At 52.8% G+C, this 21944-nt stretch overlaps 1 protein-coding gene across 2 annotated transcripts in view; it reads right to left on the bottom strand.

Moving 5' to 3' along the window:
- LOC103111582 (protein KIBRA) overlaps positions 1-21944 on the bottom strand; it is a 61382-nt gene that overhangs the window by 13565 nt on the left and 25873 nt on the right. The window contains exons 3-9 of one of the 2 annotated variants that reach the window (XM_060184820.1): positions 20587-20790; positions 16219-16295; positions 15486-15565; positions 9357-9486; positions 8845-8992; positions 7657-7777; positions 280-522 (exon numbers count right to left, since the gene is read on the bottom strand). In XM_060184820.1, coding sequence (XP_060040803.1) covers positions 280-522; positions 7657-7777; positions 8845-8992; positions 9357-9486; positions 15486-15565; positions 16219-16295; positions 20587-20790 — 1003 coding nt within the window. The remainder of the gene's footprint in view (positions 1-279; positions 523-7656; positions 7778-8844; positions 8993-9356; positions 9487-15485; positions 15566-16218; positions 16296-20586; positions 20791-21944) is intronic. The other variant, XM_060184821.1, reaches the window with a different exon arrangement.

The following is a 21944-nucleotide window of genomic DNA, read 5'->3' as shown; positions in this document are numbered from 1 at the left end:
CAGCCGGGGGCTTGTGTCTGACCCATGTCCCTGCTCCTGGTGGGCTTTTTCCTCTCCTTTCAGTGGCAGATGGAAAGAGACAGAGAGGGAGAGACACCTCAGCACTGCTCTACCATGTAGGGAGCTTCCGGGTGGTGCCAGGGTTTGAACCCGGGTCCTAGAACACCGTCAAGTGTTTCCTGCTGGACAGAAGGCAATGCCCAAAGCTTGCACTTGGGGACTGTCCCGCCCTGGGAGACAGTGCAGTCCACCCCGCCCCCTGCGGCCATGCACTCCCACCTCTCGGTCAGCGCCTTGCTGTGCGTGTTTCTGGCGGCCTGCAGGTCGCTCTCCAGCCTCTTGCGGGCGCTTTCCAGCCGCTTGGCCTCGCCCTGCGCCCAGCGTCCGGGGCTGAGAAAGCACAGCTCCTTTAGCAGCTCCTCCTTCTCGCTGATGAGGACCAGCCGGTCCCGCTCAGAGTCCAGCACACCAGGCCGGGCCTCGCTGTCCAGCCTGGCCAGCTGGAGCTTCAGGCTGGTGATCCTGAGGGCAAGGGGTGGCTGAGGGTATGGGATGGCTGCCCAAGGCCCTGGGGACAACGGCCGTGACCCAGAGTCCATGCGGGATGGCGGGGCACGGCAGAATGGCCTCTTGGTACCCTATACCACTGTTCATGAGGTTTCTCCTCTGCAGGTGGGGCCCGGGGGCTTGAACTGGGGTCCTTGTGCACTATAATGTGTGTGATTCACCAGGTTTGTCACCACCTGGCCTCAGTAAATAAAGCTTTTAAGATAGGAAGGTTCTAACACCCTCACTTTTTGTGAGGGTTATACAAGAGTGGGGCAGGGTCTCTCTCATATGTGCAAGATAGAGATAAAAAACAAAACAGGATTCAACTTCCGGAGGTGGAGCTACGAGCAGCAGATCGCTTTCTCTCCTCTCCTCGCCTCGCCTCTCCTCGCCTCGCCTCGCCTCGCCTCGCCTCGCCTCGCCTCGCCTCGCCTCGCCTCTCCTCTCCTCTCCTCTCCCGGATCAACTAGGAATACCAAAGGAGACCACCGGACCGAAACAAGACAGGACTAGAATGACCACAGGAACCTAGTAAATCACCCATGAGTACAAACACATGTGGCTGGTGACAGAGAGGAGAGAGGGGCCTAAGGAGAGATTAAGTGGCTGCTAACAGTTCAACAGTTTATCAGTGGAGACACCACCTCCAGTCTGCTCCACAACAAGGGGACAGCTGAAGGGAGGAGAGGACTCCCCAGAGACTCACCAAGTGCAACTCTGAGTCTCCATTGCTACTACCCTCAGAATCTGGAGCAGCAACAGGGAGGGACACCAGGGGACAGAGATCTAACCGGGATACTCAGGAGAAGACCTATACCTCGGTGGCATAGCTGAGGGGCTGTGAAAGTCTCTTTGCATAACCACTGGATTATCTCTGCCACACCCTGCTTTAACTCTTGGTCAGGAGTCAGTGATTAAGCTAAGAAGCCTATTGATAGTTTAAAAGCCCTCAGGCTCCCATAGCCTACAGGGAAGAAAAAAAAGAGGCTTTTAAACCACTGAGCTCCAACTCAGGGATTGAAAAAACTGTTAACTTCCACCACGGTAAACCCTTTAATTAACTTACTTAGACACAAGTCAATCCAGGCAATAGTGATCAATAATTTGAAAAGTACTGATAAAGGGAACTCATAACATAATATATAAAATGGTTAAAACAACAAGAAAAAATATTGGAGACTCGAACCAGGACAAGAGTCCAGCTAAAAGTCCTCCAGAGGGTGAAGCACAAAACAACGAGTTCAACATCCAAACATTAGCTAAGGAAATAATAACAGGAGTGAGTAAAGAATTTGAAAAAATTGTAATCAGAAATGCAGGAACAACAAATGAGAATATGGAAGAAAATTCTAATAATCTCATGGTTATTAGAGAGCTGAAAGCTGAAATCGCTGAGCTAAGAAGGCAACTAGCTGAACAAGCTAAAACAGTATCAGAGCAGGGCAACAAAATAGATGAACTCCAGAAAGCAGTAGAGGGCAGAGAGAATAGAATCTATGAGGCTGAAAACAGAATTAGCAAGATTGAGGATGAATTAGAGACAACTAAAAAAGAAGTAAGAGATCTCAAAAAGAGATTAAGAGATGCTGAAAACAACAACAGAGTCCTATGGGATGACTTCAAAAGAAACAATATATGCATTATTGGTTTACCAGAGGAAGAAAGAGAAGGAGAGGAAGAAAGCATTCTCCAGGCCATAATAGCTGAAAATTTCTCTAGTCTAGACAACACCAAAGACATAAAGATTCAAGAAGCCCAGAGGGTCCCAAACAGAATTAACCCAAACCTAAAGACACCAAGACATGTCATACTTAGAATGGAAAGGAATAAGGATAAAGAAAGGATCCTCAAGGCTGCAAGAGAAAAACAAAGAGTCACCTACAAAGGAAAACCCATAAGATTAGCAGCAGACTTCTCCATACAAACACTACAGGCCAGAAGAGAATGGCAAGATATCTATCGAGTGTTCAATGAGAAAGGCTTTCAGCCAAGAATACTATATCCTGCTAGACTGTCATTCAGACTAGATGGAAGCATCAAAACCTTCTCAAGACAAGCAACAGTTGAAGGAAGCAACCATCACCAAGCCTGCCCTGAAAGAAGTTCTGAAAGGTCTCCTATAAACAACCAGACCACCACAAATAGGACATATATCAAAACACTCTAAAACTTTACAAGAATGGCATTAAAATATCTTCAATCTTTGATATCAATAAATGTCAATGGCCTGAATTCACCTATTAAAAGACACAGAGTAGGAAGATGGATCAGAAAACACAACCCAACAATATGTTGTCTACAAGAAACTCACCTAACGCAACAAGACAAACACAGACTTAAAGTGAAAGGATGGAAAACTATCATACAAGCCAATGGCCCACAAAAAGGGGCAGGAACAGCTATTCTCATATCTGACATGATAGACTTTAAAATAGATAAAATTAAAAAAAGATAGGAATGTACACTACTTAATGCTCAGAGGATCAGCCAATCAAAAGGACTTAACAATTATTAACATCTATGCACCCAATGAGAAGCCATCTAAATACATCAAACTTCTACTGAAAGAGCTACAGCAATATATTAACAGTAACACAATCATAGTAGGGGACTTCAACACCCCACTCTCAACTTGACAGATCATCCAGGAAGAAAATCAGTAAAGACATAAGGGAGCTAAATGAAGAGATAGATAGACTAGAACTATTGGACATTTTCAGAGTCATTCATCCCAAGAAACTGGAATACACATTTTACTCAAATCCACATGGGTCATTCTCAAGGACAGACCATATGTTAGGCCACAAAGACAGCATCAGCCAATTCAAGAGCACTGAAATCATCCCAAGCATCTTCTCAGACCACAGTGGAATTAAACTAACACTTAACAATCAACAAAAGATTAGTAACAGTGCCAAAATGTGGAAGCTCAACAATACACTTCTTAACAACTTCTGGGTCAAAGAGGAAATCAAGGAAGAAATCAAAATGTTTCGAGAGTTCAATGAAAATGAAGACACAAGCTATCAAAATATTTGGGACACAGCTAAAGCAGTCCTAAGAGGGAAGTTCATAGCTATACAAGCACACATTAGGAAACAAGAAAAGGCACAAATAAACAGCCTGATTGCACATCTTAAAGACCTAGAAGAACAACAACAAAGGAATCCTAAAGCAACCAGAAGGACAGACATCACTAAAGTTAGGGCAGAAATAAATAACATTGAGAATAGGAAAACCATACAAAAGATCAATGAAAGTAAATGTTGGTTCTTCGAAAGAGTAAACAAAATCGACAAACCTTTAGCCAGACTCACAAAACAAAAAAGAGAGAAGACTCAAATAAATCTGATAGTAAATGAAAGAGGAGATATCACAACAGACACCGCAGAAATTCAACATATCATGTGAGGCTTCTATGAACAACTATATTCCATCAAGCTAGAGAACCTGGAAGAAATGGATGATTTCCTAGATACCTACCAACTTCCAAAACTAAGTAAAGAGGAAGTGGATAACATGAACAGGCCCATCACAGCTAATGAAATTGAAACAGTTATCAAAAATCTTCCCCAAAATAGAAGTCCTGGACCAGATGGTTTCACAAATGAATTCTACAAAACCTTCAAAGAAGAACTAATACCTCTACTTTTAAAAGTCTTCCAGAAGATTGAAGACACTGGAATACTCCCTGTCAGCTTCTATGAAGCCAACATCACCCTGATACCAAAAGCAGACAGGGACACACCAAAAAAGAAAACTACAGACCAATATCTCTGATGAACATAGATGCAAAAATATTGAACAAAATTCTAGCCAACCGGATACAGCAGTGTATCAAAAAGGTTGTTCATCATGACCAAGTGGGGTTTATCCCAGGCATGCAAGGTTGGTTTAATATACGTAAATCAATCAATGTGATCCACCACATCAACAAAAGCAAGACCAAAAACCACATGGTCATATCAATAGATGCAGAGAAAGCCTTTGACAAAATACAACATCCCTTTATGATCAAAACACTACAAAAAATGGGAATAGATGGAAACTTCCTGAAGATAGTGGCGTCTATATATAGCAAACCTACAGCCAACATCATATTCAATGGGGAAAAACTGGAAGCATTTCCACTCAGATCAGGTACTAGACAGGGCTGCCCACTATCACCATTACTATTCAACATAGTGTTGGAAGTTCTTGCCATAGCAATCAGGCAGGAGCAAGGAATTAAAGGCATACAGATTGGAAGAGAAGAAGTCAAACTCTCCTTATTTGCAGATGACATGATAGTATACATGGAAAAACCTAAGGAATCCAGCAAGAAGCTTTTGGAAATCATCAGGCAGTACAGTAAGGTGTCAGGCTATAAAATTAACATTCAAAAGTCAGTGACATTCCTCTATACAAACACTAAGTTAGAAGAAATTGAAATCCAGAAATCAGTTCCTTTTAATATAACAACAAAAACAATAAAATATCTAGGAGTAAACCTAGCCAAAGAAGTGAAAGACCTGTATACTGAAAATTATGAGTCACTACTCAAAGAAATTGAGGAAGACACAAAGAAGTGGAGAGATATTCCATGTTCATGGGTTGGAAGAATTAACATAATCAAAATGAATATATTACCCAGAGCCATCTACAAATTGAATGCTATCCCCATCAAGATCCCAAGCACATTTTTTAGGAGAATAGAAAAAAATGCTACAAATGTTTATCTGGAACCAGGAAAGACCTAGAATTGCCAAAACAATCTTGAGAAGAAAGAACAGAACTGGAGGCATCACACTCCCAGATCTCAAACTGTATTATAGGGCCATTGTCATCAAAACTGCTTGGTACTGGAACATGAACAGACACAATGACCAGTGGAATAGAATTGAGAGCCCAGAAATGAGGCCCCACACGTATGGACATCTAATCTTTGACAAAGGGGCCCAGACTATTACATGGGGAAAGCAGAGTCTCTTCAACAAATGGTGTTGGAAACAATGGGTTGAAACATGCAGAAGAATGAAACTGAATCACTGTATTTCACCAAATACAAAAGTAAATTCCAAGTGGATCAAGGACTTGGATGTTAGACCACAAACTATCAAATACTTAGAGGAAAATATTGGCAGAACTCTTTTCCGCATAAATTTTAAAGACATTTTCAATGAAACGAATCCAATTACAAAGAAGTCTAAGGCAAGTATAAACCTATGGGACTACATCAAATTAAAAAGCTTCTTCACAGCAAAAGAAACCACTACCCAAACCAAGAGACCCCTCACAGAATGGGAGAAGATCTTTACATGCCATACATCAGATAAGAGTTTAATAACCGGGAGTCGGGCTGTAGCGCAGCGGGTTAAGCGCAGGTGGCACAAAGCACAAGGACCTGCATAAGGATCCCGGTTCAAACCCCGGCTCCCCACCTGCAGGGGAGTCGCTTCACAGGCGGTGAAGCAGGTCTGCAGGTGTCTTTCTCTCCTCCTCTCTGTCTTCCCCTCCTCTCTCCGTTTCTCTCTGTCCTATCCAACAATGACGACAACAACAATAATAACTACAACAATAAAACAACAAGGGCAACAAAAGGGAATAAATAAATAAAATAAAATATTAAAAAAAATTAAAAAAAAGAGTTTAATAACCAACATATATAAAGAGCATGCCAGACTCAACAAGACAACAAATAACCCCATCCAAAAATGGGGGGAGGACTTGGACAGAATATTCACCACGGAAGAGATCCAAAATGTTGAGAAACACATGAAAAAATGCTCCAAGTCTCTGATTGTCAGAGAAATGCAAATCAAGACAACAATGAGGTATCACTTCACTCCTGTGAGAATGTCATACATCAGAAAAGGTAACAGCAGCAAATGCTGGAGAGGGTGTGGGGTCAAAGGAACCCTCCTACACTGCTGGTGGGAATGTCAATGGGTCCAACCCCTGTGGAGAACAGTCTGGAGAACTCTCACAAGGCTAGAAATGGACCCACCCTATGACCCTGCAATTCCTCTTCTGGGGATATATCCTAAGGAACCCAACACATCCATCCAAAAAGATCTGTGTGCACATATGTTCTTGGCAGCACCATCTGTAATAGCCAAAACCTGGAAGCAACCCAGGTGTCCAACAACAGCTGAGTGGCTGAGCAAGCTCTGGTATATATACACAATGGAATACTACTCAGCTGTAAAAAATGGTGACTTCACCGTTTTCAGCCCATCTTGGATAGCCCTTGAAAAAATCATGTTGAGTGAAATAAGTCAGAAACAGAAGGATGAATATGGGATGATCTCACTCTCAGGCCGAAGTTGAAAAACAAGATTAGAAAGGAAAACACAAGTCGAACCTGAAATGGAATTGGAGTATTGCACCCAAGTAAAAGACTCTGGGGTGGGTGGGTGGGGAGAATACAGGTCCGTGAAGGATGATAAATGACATAGTGGGGTTGCACTGTTAAATGGGAAACTGGGGAATGTTATGCATGTACTAACTATTGTATTTACTGTTGAATGTAAAACATTAATTCCCCAATAAAGAAATAAATTATATAAAAACAAACAAACAAAAAAACTAGGAACTACCAAAATCTAGAACAAACAGAGCAAAGCAAAACCTAACTGCAAACCGTCTCTGAGACTTTGAGAACTACGGCGGCTGTGGGCAGGGCTGGGGATGCAGGCACAGGACCTTGCCGGTGGGTGTGGGGCAGAAACTACACTTTGTAATCTTACAGTCTTGTAATAGTAAGTAGAATTAAAAAAAGGATCAGGGGTACAGGAGCCAGCGCGAAGCACAACCTCTGCACTCCAGATGGCTTTCAGAACTGTGCAGGCCCCAGCCCTGGCCTCAGGACGGTAGCCTGATGCTGGGCCCTGGCCCCCGCCCACCCTCGTCTGGGACCCTAACCCTAACCCTGCCTCCTGGCCTCTGAATCTCAGCTCCCAGCCCTGGCCTCTTACCCTAGTTCAACCCCCAAGACTTGGTCAGGGGACCCCAGCCCCGCCCACCTGGCCAGACCCCGCCCACCCTCCAGGCTCCACCCACCCTCCAGGCCCCGCCCACCGGCCAGACCCCGCCCATCCTCTATGCCCCGCCCCTTCCAGTAAGTACCTCCTCTTGGCTTCTTCATATCTAAGGCGCAGTCGGACCTTCTCTGCCAGCTGGTTGCTGCCGCTGCCACTCAACTGGGGGACAGCAATGCCGGGGATCAGGCTCCGGAGATCCCGGGAGAGCAGAGGCGGCGGGGGAAGCCGGTCTGGCAGAAGCACTGTCGTGCTGCCCAGGACACACTCCCCCCGCCCCTCCCACCACCATGCAGACAAGGCCACCTGTGTGTGTGGGGGGGATGAGGCCAAGAGAGCCCCCATGCGGGCAGGGCCCCGTAGGGTAGGTGGCTGGGGGGCTGTTCATGCCTCACAAGGAAGTGGCCACTGGTCAGCAGGGGAACAGAGAAGATACTCTGGGGGGGGTGCTGTGGAGGGGTCAGCACCAAACCCAAGGAGGCGCACAGCCCCCTAGGCCTGCCCCAACCCTGCCCCAACCACCAGCCCTGGCCCCAGCCCCACAGCCCCGCCCCAGCCCCACAGCCCCAGCCCTGGCCCCAGCCCCACAACCCTGCCCCAGCCCCCCAGCCCGGCCCCAGCCCCCCAGCCCTGGCCCCAGCCCTGCCCCAACCCCCAGCCCTGGCCCCAGCCCCCCAGCCCTACCCCAGCCCCCCAGCCCCCCAGCCCTGCCCCCAGCCCCCCAGCCGTGCCCCTACCCCCAGCCCTGGCCCCAGCCCCCCAGCCCTGGCCCCAGCCCCCCACCCCTGGCCCCAGCCCCCCAGCCCTGGCCCCAGGCCTAGCTCCCATCCCCCATCCCTCCAGCCCTGGCCCCAGGCCCCTCATCCCTGGCCTCAGCCTCCAGCCCCCCCAGCCCTGGCTCCAGCCCCTCCAGCCCCCCAGTCCTGGTCCCCAGAGCCTCGCGCCCACCATAGCAGGCAGGGATGAAGGAAGCACTGGGCAAGCTGGGAGAAGGTTCTAGAATTTAGAAGCAGGCACACAGCAGATGGATGGCTGCTGGCCCCATGGGGTGAGCCATGGTGGCTAGCTGTGCTAGGTGTCCGGGCTCAGCACTGGTGTGGTCTGCCCTCGCCCACGAGTGGACATGGCTCCCATAGCCACGCTGGGTGGGCACGGAGACACACAAGGTGGGGGGGCAGACTCACACCAGCACTCTCAGGGGACCGTGGATGGACCCCCTCCTGCTCAGGTGTGCAAGGGTGGGGCTGGGAGCTCAGTGGGTGCGCCCCAAAACTCACGCCTCCAGAGATGTCCGTCTGGGAGCCGACATCCAGACCCCGCTTGGACAGCGGGCAGCTCACGCTCTCCAAGGAGCTGCTGCTGGACCACGGGCCCGAGTGGGAGCCTGGGCGGCCACAGAAGCTGTCTTTCAGCACTGCCAGGCTCTGTGGGGGGCAGGGGGGTTACACACAAGCTGCTCAGCCTGCTCTTCCCCCCACAGAGCACCCGTCACCATGCAGACAAGGCCACATGGGGGGGGGATGAGGCCGAGAGCCCCCAGATGCTTGTCACCCCAGAAGCGGTGTCTGCGCTGTCATTCCCAGGCCGAGCTGGGCAAACCCCCATCCACCTGCCCACTTGTCTTTTGTCCTTCCTGCAAGTGGACCCCGGGGAACTAACAAGGGGAGAGGGTGGTGTTGATGATGAGAACACAGGGCTCAGACGACCCCCGGGCTCCCGGCCCCACGCTGCTGTGACCCCCACCCCCCATCAGCCACTGGCGCCCCCGCCTGTGCCCCCTCGCTCTACCTTGATAAGGTCCTGCTTCTCTTTCTCTCCGCAGCTGATGGCCTTTTTGATGGCGTTTGTCTCCCTCAGCACTGCCTGCGCCTCGTCCAGCTTGAAGCTGCCCTGGGCATCAGACATTTTCTTATCGATTCTAGGAGACAGTGTGGAGGGTCAGGCAGGTGGGGGTTCCTGGGACAAAGCACAGGCCCAGTGCCCCTGCCCCCAAGTCTATCTCCTCTCTGAACTGTCTCGTTTGACCACAAGTGTCCCAAAGTGTGTGGCACTGCGCACGCACGTGGCACAAAGCACAAGGATCGACATAAGGATCCCGGTTTGAGCCCCCGGGCTCCCCACCTGCAGGGGAGTCGCTTCACAGGCATTGAAGCAGGTCTGCAGGTATCTGTCTTTCTCTCCTCCTCTCTGTCTTCCCCTCCTCTCTCCATTTCTCCCTGTCCTATCCAACAACAACGATATCAATAACAACAACAATAAGAACTACAACAAAAATCAGCAAGGACAACCAAAAGGAATAAATAAATATATATATTTTTAAAATGTGTGGCACTACACACAGAACCAGGGTTCTGATAGTGCCAGCTCTTACAGGAAGGCTTCTGTGATTACCTCTGGGCTGGGCTAGGTATTCTTTGCAGACACAGTGCCGGGCATGACAGAGTATGTTCTTTACACTTATAATCAACAGTTGACCCTTCACACCAGTGAGTGACCCAGAATCAAAGATTAGAAAAGCGGTGTGCAGACACTCACCACCAGAAAGATGAGAACTTGCACCTGTGTCCCTTTTTTTGCCTCCAGGGTTATCACTGGGGCTCAGTTTTGCCAGCACTACAGATCCAATGCTCCTGGTGGCCATTTTTTTCCAATTTTTTTTTAAAACTAGATAGGGCAGAGAGAGATTGAGAGAGGACAGGGAAATAGAGGAGGAGAGAAAGACGCCCGCAGCCCTGCTTCATTGCTTGTGAAGTGGACCCCCTGCAGGTGGGGAGTGAGGGCTCGAACCCAGGTCCTTGCGCTTGGTAATATTGCTCTTGACCGGGTGGGCCACTGCCCGGCCCCCAGTCACGACTCTGCGAACAGGACAACAACAGGCCAGGCTGGAGACAGCAAGCATTGGTGAGGGCACAGAGACAAAGATGACCGACACTGCCGGTGGGGAGGCAGAGGCCTGGAGAGCCCTTAGCAGACACAGATGGAAAGACGTCCCGATTCTGCAGCCCTGAGGACACGGAGCACTCCTTCTCAAGGGCACTGCACCCTCACTCACAGCGGCACGACTCACAGGAGCCCCGCTAAGGAGCCGAGCTCCGTGCCCATCGGCAGAAGGCTGGATGAACAAGCTGTGGGGGCAGGGCAGTTGGCGTGCACATGCTATGATGTGCAAACCAGGGTTCAAGCCCCTGGTCCCTGCCTGCAGCGGGGGAAGCTTCAGGAGTGGTGGAGCAATGCTGTGCCTTTCCTTCTCCCTCTCCCTCTCTTTCACATTCCACGATAGAAAGAAAGAAAGAGGGAGTCGGGCGGTTGTGCTGTGGGTTAAGCGCACATGGCACGAAGCGCAGGGACCGGCGTAAGGATCCCGGTTCGAGCCCCCGGCTCCCCACCTGCAGGGGAGTCGCTTCACAGGCGGTGAAGCAGGTCTGCAGGTGTCTGTCTTTCTCTCCCCCTCTCTGTCTTCCCCTCCTCTCTCCATGTCTCTCTGTCCTATCCAACAGCAATGTCATTAATAACAAGAATAATAATAATCACAACAACAGTAAAAAGCAACAAGGGCAACAAAAGGGAAAAAGAAAGACAGAGAGGGAGAGAGAAAGTCTAGAGAGGCCACTGGTGTGCAGACTCTGAGTCCCAGAGATAACCCCAGGTGGCAGGGTGGGGGGAAGGGGTTCAAGCCCCTGCCCACACCTGCTAGGGAGAAGCTTCACAAGTGGTGGAACATCCTGTAGCTCTCTCTCTCTCTCTCTCTCTCTGCCTCCAGGTTTATTGCTGGGGTTTGGGCTGGCACTACAAATCCACTGCTCCTGGGAGCCATTTTTTTTTTTCATTTTTCGTCCTCCATTTTATTGGCTAGGACAGAGAGAGATTGAGAGAAGAGGGGGAGATAGAGAGGGAGAGAGACAGACACCTTGTAGAGTTGCTTCGCCACTTTTGAGGCTTTCCCCTTGCAGATGGGGAGCCGGGGGTTTGAACCCGGATCCTTGCTCAGGTCCTTGCGCTTTGTGCTACATGCACTTAACTGGGTGCGCTACCGCCCTCCCCTTCTCTCCTGTATTTCCGGGCCTAAACAAATGGCTGTGAGGAAAATATTGATGGAGTCCTGCAGGTACCAAGCCCCAGCGATAACCCTCGTGGAAAAAAAATCAAACCATCTGTGAGACAGGACGGACAACTACCCGGCCACTGACAAAGCCACACTGACTGAGGAGAAACGGCTGCAGTGGGAGGTGAGAGTGCTGAGTGAAGTCGGGCAGAGAGCAAAGACCAACAGACACCCTCACTCGCGTGGGGACTAGAGCCGGCCAGCCTGCAGTGAGGGAACACGGAACCAACTCTTGGATTGTGTGTGGACTATGGTAGCTGCTGGAGAGGAGGGAGGATGGTGAGAGGGGAGACAGGCTGGGGCTGGGGGGCTCTGGGCTAGGGGCTCCTGCTAGATCCAGGCCTGGACTCTGCTCCGCAACCCAGCTGGAGGAGCAAGGCCTTGACCCCCCAGCAGGGAGAGGTTGAGGCAGTCTGTCTGCATCTCTGCTCCCCAGCCGCCTCTACCCACCTCTCAGACCTACTAGCAGGTCCCTGTGGGGACATGGCTGGAGAGGGAAGCCCTTCCATGTGGGGTGGGTACAAGGTCCCCCTCGTGCTTGGTGAAGGGACCCTCCATTCTTTTTTATTATTATTATTTGCTATTTTATTATTGTCATTGTTGGATAGGACAGAGAGAAATGGAGAGAGGAGGTGAAGACAGAGAGGGGGAGAGAAAGATAGACACCTGCAGACCTGCTTCACCGCCTGGGAAGCGACTCCCCTGCAGGTGGGGAGCTGGGGGCTCAGACTGGGATGCTTATGCCGGTCCTTGTGCTTCACACCACATGCGCTTAACCCGCTGCGCCACCGCCCAGCTCCCCGGGACCCTCCATTCTAAGAGGAAGAAAAGTCGTGTGTGGTGGCAGTAGTGGGGGCCTTTGCTTCAGGTTTTACAGACAATGCTACTGTCTTTTTGGGGGACGTTCAGGGGTTCACATACTGAGGATCTGTGCCGGGCTAGTGTGAGGGTGTTTCTTCCCGGGCACGTGCTCTCTGGGTTGGAGAGAACTCGACCAGAGCCAACATGGGCTGCTGCTTACTCAGCGACGCGGGAGAGGAACCAGGAACTCGTGGCAGAACGGGAACACAGTGCCTCTTTATTAGTCAGAGACAACCATTTTATATCTTAGAAACCAGAAGTGGCAAGTCGGAAAAGGAAATGGCTAGGAAAGGGGGTGGAGAAAAGGAAAGATTGGGCTAATGGTAGAAACTCCCTTAGCAACTGTTGTGAAGGTTTTAACCGGTGGGATTAATTAATACCCTGCAGGCAGGGCAGGTCTCAGGCAAAACAATGATTATGTAAATAGACCACAGCATCAGCAATGGAGGATGGAGCAGAGGGGCTGCCTGACAGATCTGATCCCCCAGACCGGGCCGAGTGGGGAGGGGTGGCTTGAGGACAGGCAGAAAGATGGTGACAGCTGGTGGGCTCTCAGAGCTACAGGACTCCCAGTGCCCCCACCCACCCATCCTGTCCCACTTCCTCCCATCCTTACTGGACACTCGGATCTTTATTTATTTTTAAAATTTTCTGGTATTAGCTTTATTACCTATCGCAAAGCTTTTCCCCTGCAGGTGGGGACTGGGGCCTTGAACCCGAGTCCTTGTGCACTGTAACATGTGTGCTCAACCAGGTGCACCACCACCAGGCCCTGACACTCTGCTCTTTTCAAACAGGTGCCTGAAAGTGGGGAGACGGCTCAATGTGACAGAGTGCAGGGTGTGCCACAGGGCACAAGTTCAGTCCCCGGCTCCACCTCACACCAGAGTTGAGCACTTGTCTCTCTCTCTGTCACCATCAGTTCACACATGGAGGTGTCCCCCCACTTCTGCAGCGAGAGGAGGCTGAGTGGCTGACATGGCTGCTCACTCGCTGTGGACCTGGGGGTGTCTGGGTTGGAGGGTGTCTTTTGAGCAGGGGAGGGGCCTTCCAGGCTGAAGCAGAAAGACACAGGACGTGGATGCTTACTGCAGCTCCCACAGACGGGTCAGGTGGCCTCGGGACAATGCCAATCCCACTGTAGCCCATCTCTGTATGGTGGGGACACCTCTCTAAGGGGACAGGGATAGTGGGGGGTGGTATGTCCTTCTGTCTCAGGCCTGCCACCTGACTCCCTGTGCTCAGACCAAGCTGCCTAAATTCCTGGTGAGGACACTTGTCCAAGTTGCCAGGGAAGTGGGGTTTGAACCCGGGGCCAGACTGCTGCCTTCCTCACACCCACAGGCAACCCAGAGGATGTCGGGCCTTAAAGCCAGCCCCACCCTGCTCTGCTCCATTGCTGACACTATGGTCTATTTACACAGTCACTGTTTTTTCTGAAAGATCCCATCTTTGATCTATTGTTGGTCTGCTTCTATTCTGCTTCTAAAACCCCCTTCTGTTTCATTGGTTTAATCCCCCCTGCTTAACACTGTATTCTGTTTACTAAGCACCGCCCTGCCTGCAGGGCATTGGTTTCATCCCCACTGGTTCATGATGTCTTTTTGCTCCGCCCCCTCTCGTAGTCACACCCTGATTTGCACCAGTCACTTTTTGCTCCACCCTCTCTACGTCACATCCTGTTTCCACCCTACTTGGCGAGTATATATAAGGACAGGATTGTGATTAGAGATAGCTTAGATTGCGCTGTGTTCCACATGAATAAAGACTGAACTGCATACCACTCAGCCATGAGCCTCTGGTCGTTTCTGTCTCCCGCCCGTGAAGCTAGCCCGGCAAATGGCGCCCCGAACAGGGACTGGCAATCTATCTTCTTTCTACCTTGAGACCCACCCTGCCTGCAGGGTATTAATTACTCCCAGCAGTTAAAACCATTACAACAGTGGCTAGGGACGCTTCCACCTTCCCAGCATGCCTTTTGCCTCTCTCCACCCCCTTTCCTAACCATTTCCGTTTCCGACTTGCCACTTCCGGTTTTATCCCATAAAGCCCACTTCTGTTCCTGGTTTCACTTTCTTTTCTCTACTGTGTCCTGACCTGGAGAAGGGCTGGCGTGCAGAGTGGGAGGTGGCCATTGCGGTTTGGCGCCACGTGGCTTAACCCGCTGTGCTCACACCTGACTCTGGGGCGTTTCCGTGTGAATAAAGAATTGTATTACCACGCTGCCACGAGTTCCTGGATCCTCTCTCCCGCCCCCGAAGCTATCCCGGCAAGAGGAGGCCTCCCTCGGGACAGGGCTTCTGTTGGTGAGGCTTTGAGGAGGAGTCTCATCTGGGTCTGCCACACAGTGGACAAAGAGAGGAGGCTTGACTGTGGGCTTAGCCTCAGCTCCCTAAACCACAGGACTTCTCAGCATGTAGGCTGACAGAGCGGCCAGACAGGTTTGTGGAGGCTGGGGAATAAAGAGGGTGTCTGATCCAGGCTCCTGAGGGCGGGGGTGGCACCCAGCAGCCTTTAGCCCGGGGCCTGGAGCCCTGTGTGCCTGGGCTGGCACTCCTCGGGTGTGGTGGGTGAGGGCGCTGGTGCCCACTTTGGGGAGATGTGACACTAGCCCTGTGCCCGCAGCAGACTTGTGAGCAACCATTTCCCCACCAAAACAAATCTGTAAGAAAATAAATCAGAGGGCTGGGGAGATGGCACAGTGGCTCTGCAAAAAGCTTTCCTGCCTGAGGCTCCGAGGACCCATGTTCAATTACCAGCACCACCGGAAGGCAGAGCTGAGCAGGACTCTGGGAGAACAACTGAACTCAGCAGCTGCTCGAGACACAGCTGGGGAGTGAGCGCTCAGCGCTCTATGGGCGGGAGACTGAGTGTTCAGGCCCGCAGCTTCTGGAGCAGGGGTGCCTCAGGGTGGGCGAGGGGCAAGAGGGGGCTGGGGGAGGGGCTGCCCTCACTTCTTGAGTGTCTGGAAGCCTTGCTCCTTGAACCGCAACTCCTGCTGCAAGTGCATCATCTCTCGCTTCAGCTTGCTGACCTGCAAGCAGAGGTACTGGGTCAGGGGGCGTCTGTCCATGGGCCGCTGCTCCCCCCCGGGGGGGACCCAGACCCCACCCCTTGCCCTGGCCACTCTGGACCCAGCCTGCAATAGCCCTGGCTACCAGGTGACTCTGCCTGACCGGGCTGGCTGCCAAGAACCAAGGGCTGGAGTGCTACCCTGGATGCTCCAGTCTGTCAACACTGAGCCCCCACAGGCCAGAGCTGGGACTCGGTGGCTGCCCCCTACTCCCCATGGCCTGGCCCAGCCCCCGGGCCCTGGCCATGTGCTGGCTGGCAGTTGAGCTGGGGGAACGTCTCCGGAGTCTGAGTGAACCTGAGTGCAAACACCATCGCCGCTGCAGAGTCTCTGGGGGGCTGTGCTTAGTCTGGTGGGAGTGTCCCACCCTCAGCCGGCAGGGACCACAGAGACGGGGCAGTGACAGGGTGCACCGGGGTCCTTGAGCCTCAGCTCATCTGCAAACTCCAAACGTCACCAGCAGCTGCGTGGCCCCGGCTGTGAGAAGGCCGTGAGGCCCCAGCAGCAGCGGCCTGGAACGTGGTGACGCTGGACCACGGCCTGTTATTGCTGTCACACTGGGGGCCCTGTGGTCAGCTCTGCTGGACCTGTAAGGCCCGGGGGAGCAGACCTACCCGGGATCTGGCGGTGGCGATTTCTGCCTTCAGGATCTCAGGGTCGTACTTGGAGCTGGACGAGGATCCAGAGGCCACTGCAGGGAGAAGGGAAGACACTGCAGAGATGCACGGCGACTGGGGAACGGTGGCTGTGGAGGACGGGCTGAGCAGTGTCCAGGGGAGCTGGGGATTGAACCCAGGGCTTCGCTCATGCGAATCAGGCTCTTCCGCTGAGCCACCCCCCAGCCCAACTGGCACAGCTGACAGCAGTTGTGCTGAGGAGCAGCTGACGTGAATGGTGAGGGGAGATGCTGGCGACTTCTTTTCCTTTTCCTTTGGAAAAATATGATTATTGGGGGCCAGATGGTGGCGCACCCGGTGGAGCGCACATGTTACAGTGTGCAAGGACTTGGTTTAGAGCCCCCAGTCCCTACCTGCAGGGGGAAAGCTTCACAAGTGGCGAAGCAGTGCTGCAGGTGTCTCTCTGTCTCTCACCCTCTCTAGTCCTCCCTTTCCTCTCGATTTCTTACTGTCTCTATCCAATCAATAAATAAAGATAATTAAAAAAAAGAAAAATATGATTATTATATTATCATTGTGGATCAAGACAGAGGGAAATTGAGACAGAAGGGGGCTGTAGAGAGGGAGAGAGAGATAGGGAGATGCCTGCAGCCCTGCTTCACCACGTGAGAAGCTTCCTCCCTGCAGGTGGGGACTGGGGGCTTGAACCTGGGCTCTTGAGCATGGTAACATGTGCGCTCAACCAGGGGTGCCGTCGCCTGGCCATCTTAACAACTTCTTGTTAGAGGTAAAAAACCAAAAACAAACAAGCAAACAAACAAAAAGTTTACCAAAAAAGGATAAAGAAAGAATAACTGAGCTTTGGAAAACACACGATTCACATGTATGCAGACCCATCACAACCGAGGACCGGAGAGACGTCTCCCCAAAGCATCACACCAACACCCAGGAGGAGTCTGAGTGGTGGATGCTGCCTTCACCTGCCCTGCCTGTCCCTCGCGCAGCCTCTGGCCGTGATCCGACTCAGACGTAACTGTGGTCAGAAGAGGCCCGCTGAGGCGCTATTTTGCTCCCTGTGTGGACGTGCACCCGAGAAGGAAGGCCAGCCCCCCACCCCCAACAGCAGCCCCGGGGGCCAACTTGCTTTCCAGTGTTTATGCCCACCTGCCAGCCCCACAGCTGTCACCTCAGCAACTTTCTTTTCTTTCTTTTTTCTTTTTTGTCTTCAGAGTTATTGCTGTAGATCGGTGCCTGCACTACAGATCCACTGCTCCTGGAGGCTATTTTTTCCTTTTTTGTTTATTGTTATTATTGTTGTTGCTATTGATGCCATCATTGTTGGATAGAACAGAGAGACATGGAGAGAGGAGGGGAAGACAGAGAGGGGGAGAGAAAGACAGACACCTGCAGACCTGCTTCACCACCTGTAAAGTGACTTCCCTTCACCACCTGTGAAGTGACTTCCCTGGGGAGCCGGGGGCTCAAACCCGGATCCTTACACCGGTCCTTGTGCTTCTCGACACCTGCACTTAACCGCGTGCACTGACACCCAGCCCCCGAGGCCATCTTTTCCCACTGTTGTTGCTGTTATTGTTGTTGCTGTCGTTGTTGTTGTTGGATAGGACAGAGAAATGGAGAGAGGAGGGGAAGACAGAGAGTGGGAGAGAAAGACAGACACCTGCAGACCTGCTTCACCGCCTGTGAAGCGACTCCCCTGCAGGTGGGGAGCTGGGGGTGCGAACTTGCGATTTGCGCCACGAGCGCTTAACCCGCTGTGCTACCGCCTGGCCCCCCAGCACATTTCTAAGTGGCAACTGTTTAGATCTCGAGGGAGGATGCTGAGGCTTGCAGAGGAGCACACAGTGGAGTGAGATGCACTGAAAGTCAGAGAAACCAGACAGAGGGAGATCAGCATGGAGACAGCTAAATGGGGGGTGGGGGGCAGGCTGAGGGGCTTAGGACCCGGATGCCCTGAGGCCTGACCCTCAGAGCCCGAGCCGAAGGGCTGATGTGCAGGGGTGCCCCTGGCACAGGAACAGACAGCCCTCCTTCCCGTGGGGCGACACGGTCACCACACTCTCTCTGCGTCGTCTGTCGCTGGGTATGCTGTGAGGTCACAGTTCTCTCTACTGGTGTAGAGAGAAGGGACAGGAGACAAGGACACGATGCTTTTGAGGTGGGGTCTACGTCCCTCTGTGATGCGAGAGGCAGGTCACGGGAAGGGTGGCTGGGCACCCTGTGGAGACGCCAGGGGAGCGCCCGCCCAGCTCCGGATGGCTTGGACTGGGGCTGGGGGCAGGGGGGGAGGGGGGCAGGCACACCCTCTTAGCAGGAGGACCTGAAGCTTTACGAGGACTCCAGACACGGTCAGAGTGTGGCGGACGGAGAGGGGCAACTTCCGTTACTGAATTGGCAGATGCCCTGTCTCACTGTCGTTCAATTTTTATTTATTTATTTTGCCTCCAGGGTTATTGCTGGGGCCCGGTGTCTGCACCACGAATCCACTGCTCCTGGAGGCTATTTTTTCCCCTTTTGTTGCCCTTGTTGTTTTCAGAGAGAATTATTCAGAGACATGAGGCCAGAGAACCTGCTGCTGGGGTCAGCTGGAAACATAAGCTTGCTGCTTCTGGGTGTTCTGTAGACACCCCGTCTTCCAGGAGAACCCCTTCTTGGTCACCCACTGGATGACTGGACCCCCCACCCCCAGGTGGCTGAAGGCCGAACACAGGATGGAAGGCGGGTCTCCTTGTTCTATGCCAGGGTACTCTGCTATGAAGTTTTAGTTGGGAAGACCCATTTGAAGCAGTGCTGCAGATCTCTCTCTCCCCGTCCCCCCATTTCCCTCTTCCTCTCAAGTTCTGGCTGTCTCTATCCAATAAATAAATAAACATTCTCAAAAGAAAAAAAAACCTAAAAAACATCAACCTGTCTGCCTCTAATACAACTCATTCCAGGAGTGGGGTGCTGCTGTTTGGTTGTTTTCCTCTCTCTCAAGTCCTGCAGTCTGAAAATAGGTGAGAAATACATCTCGGGAGGGGTCGATGCCTCTTTGGAGCGCGAGTGTCAGCCCAAGTCACGAGTTACAGAAGCTCGAGTGTCTCCTCACGCAGGAGAGATGGATGTCAGCCCGAGATGCCTCTGGCCACATGGGCAGAGCTCTTATGGGAAGAAGACGGCCCCGCAGGACATAGAAAGGGCTGCTCAGGGAGTCAGTCAGTAGCGCAGCGGGTTAAGCACATGTGGCGCCAAGCACAGGGACCGGCGTAAGGATCCCGGTTCGAGCCCCCCCGCTCTCCACCTGCAGGGGAGTCGCTTCACAGGCGGTGAAGCAGGTCTGCAGGTGTCTATCTTTCTCTCCCCCGCTCTGTCTTCCCCATCTCTCTCCATTTCTCTCTGTCCTATCCAACAATGACATCAACAACAACAACAATAACTATAACAACAATAAAACAACAAGGGCAACAAAAAAGGAATAAATAAATAAATATTTTAAAAAATCATCTCCTGTGACGAGGAAATAGCTCTCTCTTTCTCAGACTCTCTCTCTTTTCTGTCCTCTGTCCTAAACCCAAAGCACTAGCCTGCAAGGAAGAGTTTTTTACTTTGGGCTGGAGCCAGGGGGCCTGACATGTGTGTGATCTCATGGATCTGGGCCGCTCATTCATTCAGACAGAGTGAGACAGAGACATCACAACACAGAAGCTTCCTGCAATGCCTTAGTATTGTCCATGAGACAGAGACATCACAACACAGAAGCTTCCTGCAATGCCTTAGTATTGTCCATGAGGTGCCCGGGCTCAGACCTGGGTCTTTCACAGATGCTGTACCCACTGAACTCTCTCTCTGGCCCAGAGGGCTGTGCATACACTTAAGTGAGAGAGGAGGAGGAGGAGGAAGAGAGAGAGGGGGAGGGAGAGAGGGAGAGAGGGAGAGAGGGAGGGAGGGTGGGAGGGAGGGAGAGAGGGAGAGAGAGAGAGAGAGAGAGAGAGAGAGAGAGAGAGAGAGAGAGAGAAAGAAGCAGGATATCACTCAGGCACAGGCGATGCTGAGGATTGAACCCAGGACCTCAGACATGCAGATGCTGCATGCTACCACACGGACTGACTTCTGGCATCATCAGGCTGCCAGCACCTGGCTAAGCCACTTCCCTCTCCTGGACGCTGTGGCCTAACCCGGGCCTTTTGTAGCGTTCCCATCAGCCTCTGGGGCTGAGTACATGGGAAGGAAAGGGGAGAGGCGGGCAACGGGCAAGAACCGCAGGCTGGGGAGCCATAGCTGAGAGGGGACAGCCAGGGTGGGGGTGAGGGGGTGAGGGGTGAAGGGTCAGGGGTGAGGGGGTGAAGGGTCAGGGGTGAGGGTACTCACGGCTGAGTTGGGAGCCCAGCCTGTGCTGCCACGCCATGCGCAGCTGCTGGCACTCCTGCTGCGCCAGCTCCAGCCGCTGCTGCTTCACCTGGTAGGTCTCCCTCTGGGTGCTCAGGGCCTCCTGCGCCAGCACCAGGTAGTCCTTCAACATGTGCTCCTGCGCCCGCCGCCACTGCACACGCGGGTCCTCGATCTGCGTGGTTTCTGCAAGAGTCGGGTGTCAGCCGTGCACCTGCCCCCATCTGCTGAGCCCCCCACACAGGCAGGGCGCCTCACACACCTGCTGGCCCCTCACACACCTGCTGGGCCCCTCACACACCTGCTGGCCCCTCACACACCTGCTGGCCCCTCACACACCTGCTGGGCCCCTCACACACCTGCTGGCCTCCTCACACACCTGCTGGGCCCCTCACACACCTGCTGGCCCCTCACACACCTGCTGGGCCCCTCACACACCTGCTGGCCCCTCACACACCTCTGGCCTCCTCACATACCTGCTGGACCCCTCACATGCCTGCTGGCCTCCTCACACACCTGCTAGGCCCCTCACACACCTTCCACACCTTCTGGCCTCCTCACACACCTGCTGGGCTCCTCACACACCTGCTGGACACCTCACATACCTGCTGGGCCCCTCACACACCTGCTGGCCCCTCACACAACTTCTGGCCTCCTCACATACCTGCTGGGCCCCTCACACACCTGCTGGACCCCTCACATGCCTGCTGGCCTCCTCACACACCTGCTAGGCCCCTCACACACCTTCCACACCTTCTGGCCCCCTCATGCACCTGCTGGACCCCTCACACACCTGCTGGACCCCTCACACACCTGCTGGGCCCCTCACACGCCTGCTGGGCCCCTCACACACCTGCTGGGCCCCTCACACACCTGCTGGGCCCCTCACACACCTGCTGGGCCCCTCACACACCTGCTGGGCCCCTCACACACCTGCTGGGTCCCTCACACACCTGCTGCCCCCCCAAACCTGCTGGGCCTCCTCACACACCTACTGGGCCCCTCACACAACTGCCAGGTCCTTGACACACCTGCCAGGTCCCTCAAACACCTGCCGGGCCCCTCACACACCTGCCAGGTCCCTCACACACCTGCCGGGCCCCTCACACACCTGCCAGGTCCCTCACACACCTGCCGGGCCCCTCACACACCTGCTTAATGCAGAACAGGGTGGTGTCATGCCCAGTTAAGCACACATGCTACCATGTGCAAGGACGTGGGTTCAAGTCCCCAGTCTGCAGGGGGGAAGCTTCATGGCAGCGCAGCAAGTGCTACAGGTGTCTTTCTGTCTGTCTCCCTCCCCCACCTCTCTCCATCTCTGTCTGTCCCGTCACACGCAT

The sequence above is a fragment of the Erinaceus europaeus genome, unplaced genomic scaffold (assembly GCF_950295315.1).
Source record: "Erinaceus europaeus unplaced genomic scaffold, mEriEur2.1 scaffold_493, whole genome shotgun sequence".
NCBI lineage: Eukaryota > Metazoa > Chordata > Mammalia > Eulipotyphla > Erinaceidae > Erinaceus > Erinaceus europaeus.
The sequence above is the reverse complement of the archived record's forward strand: the minus strand, read 5'-3'. Positions and strand labels throughout refer to the sequence as shown.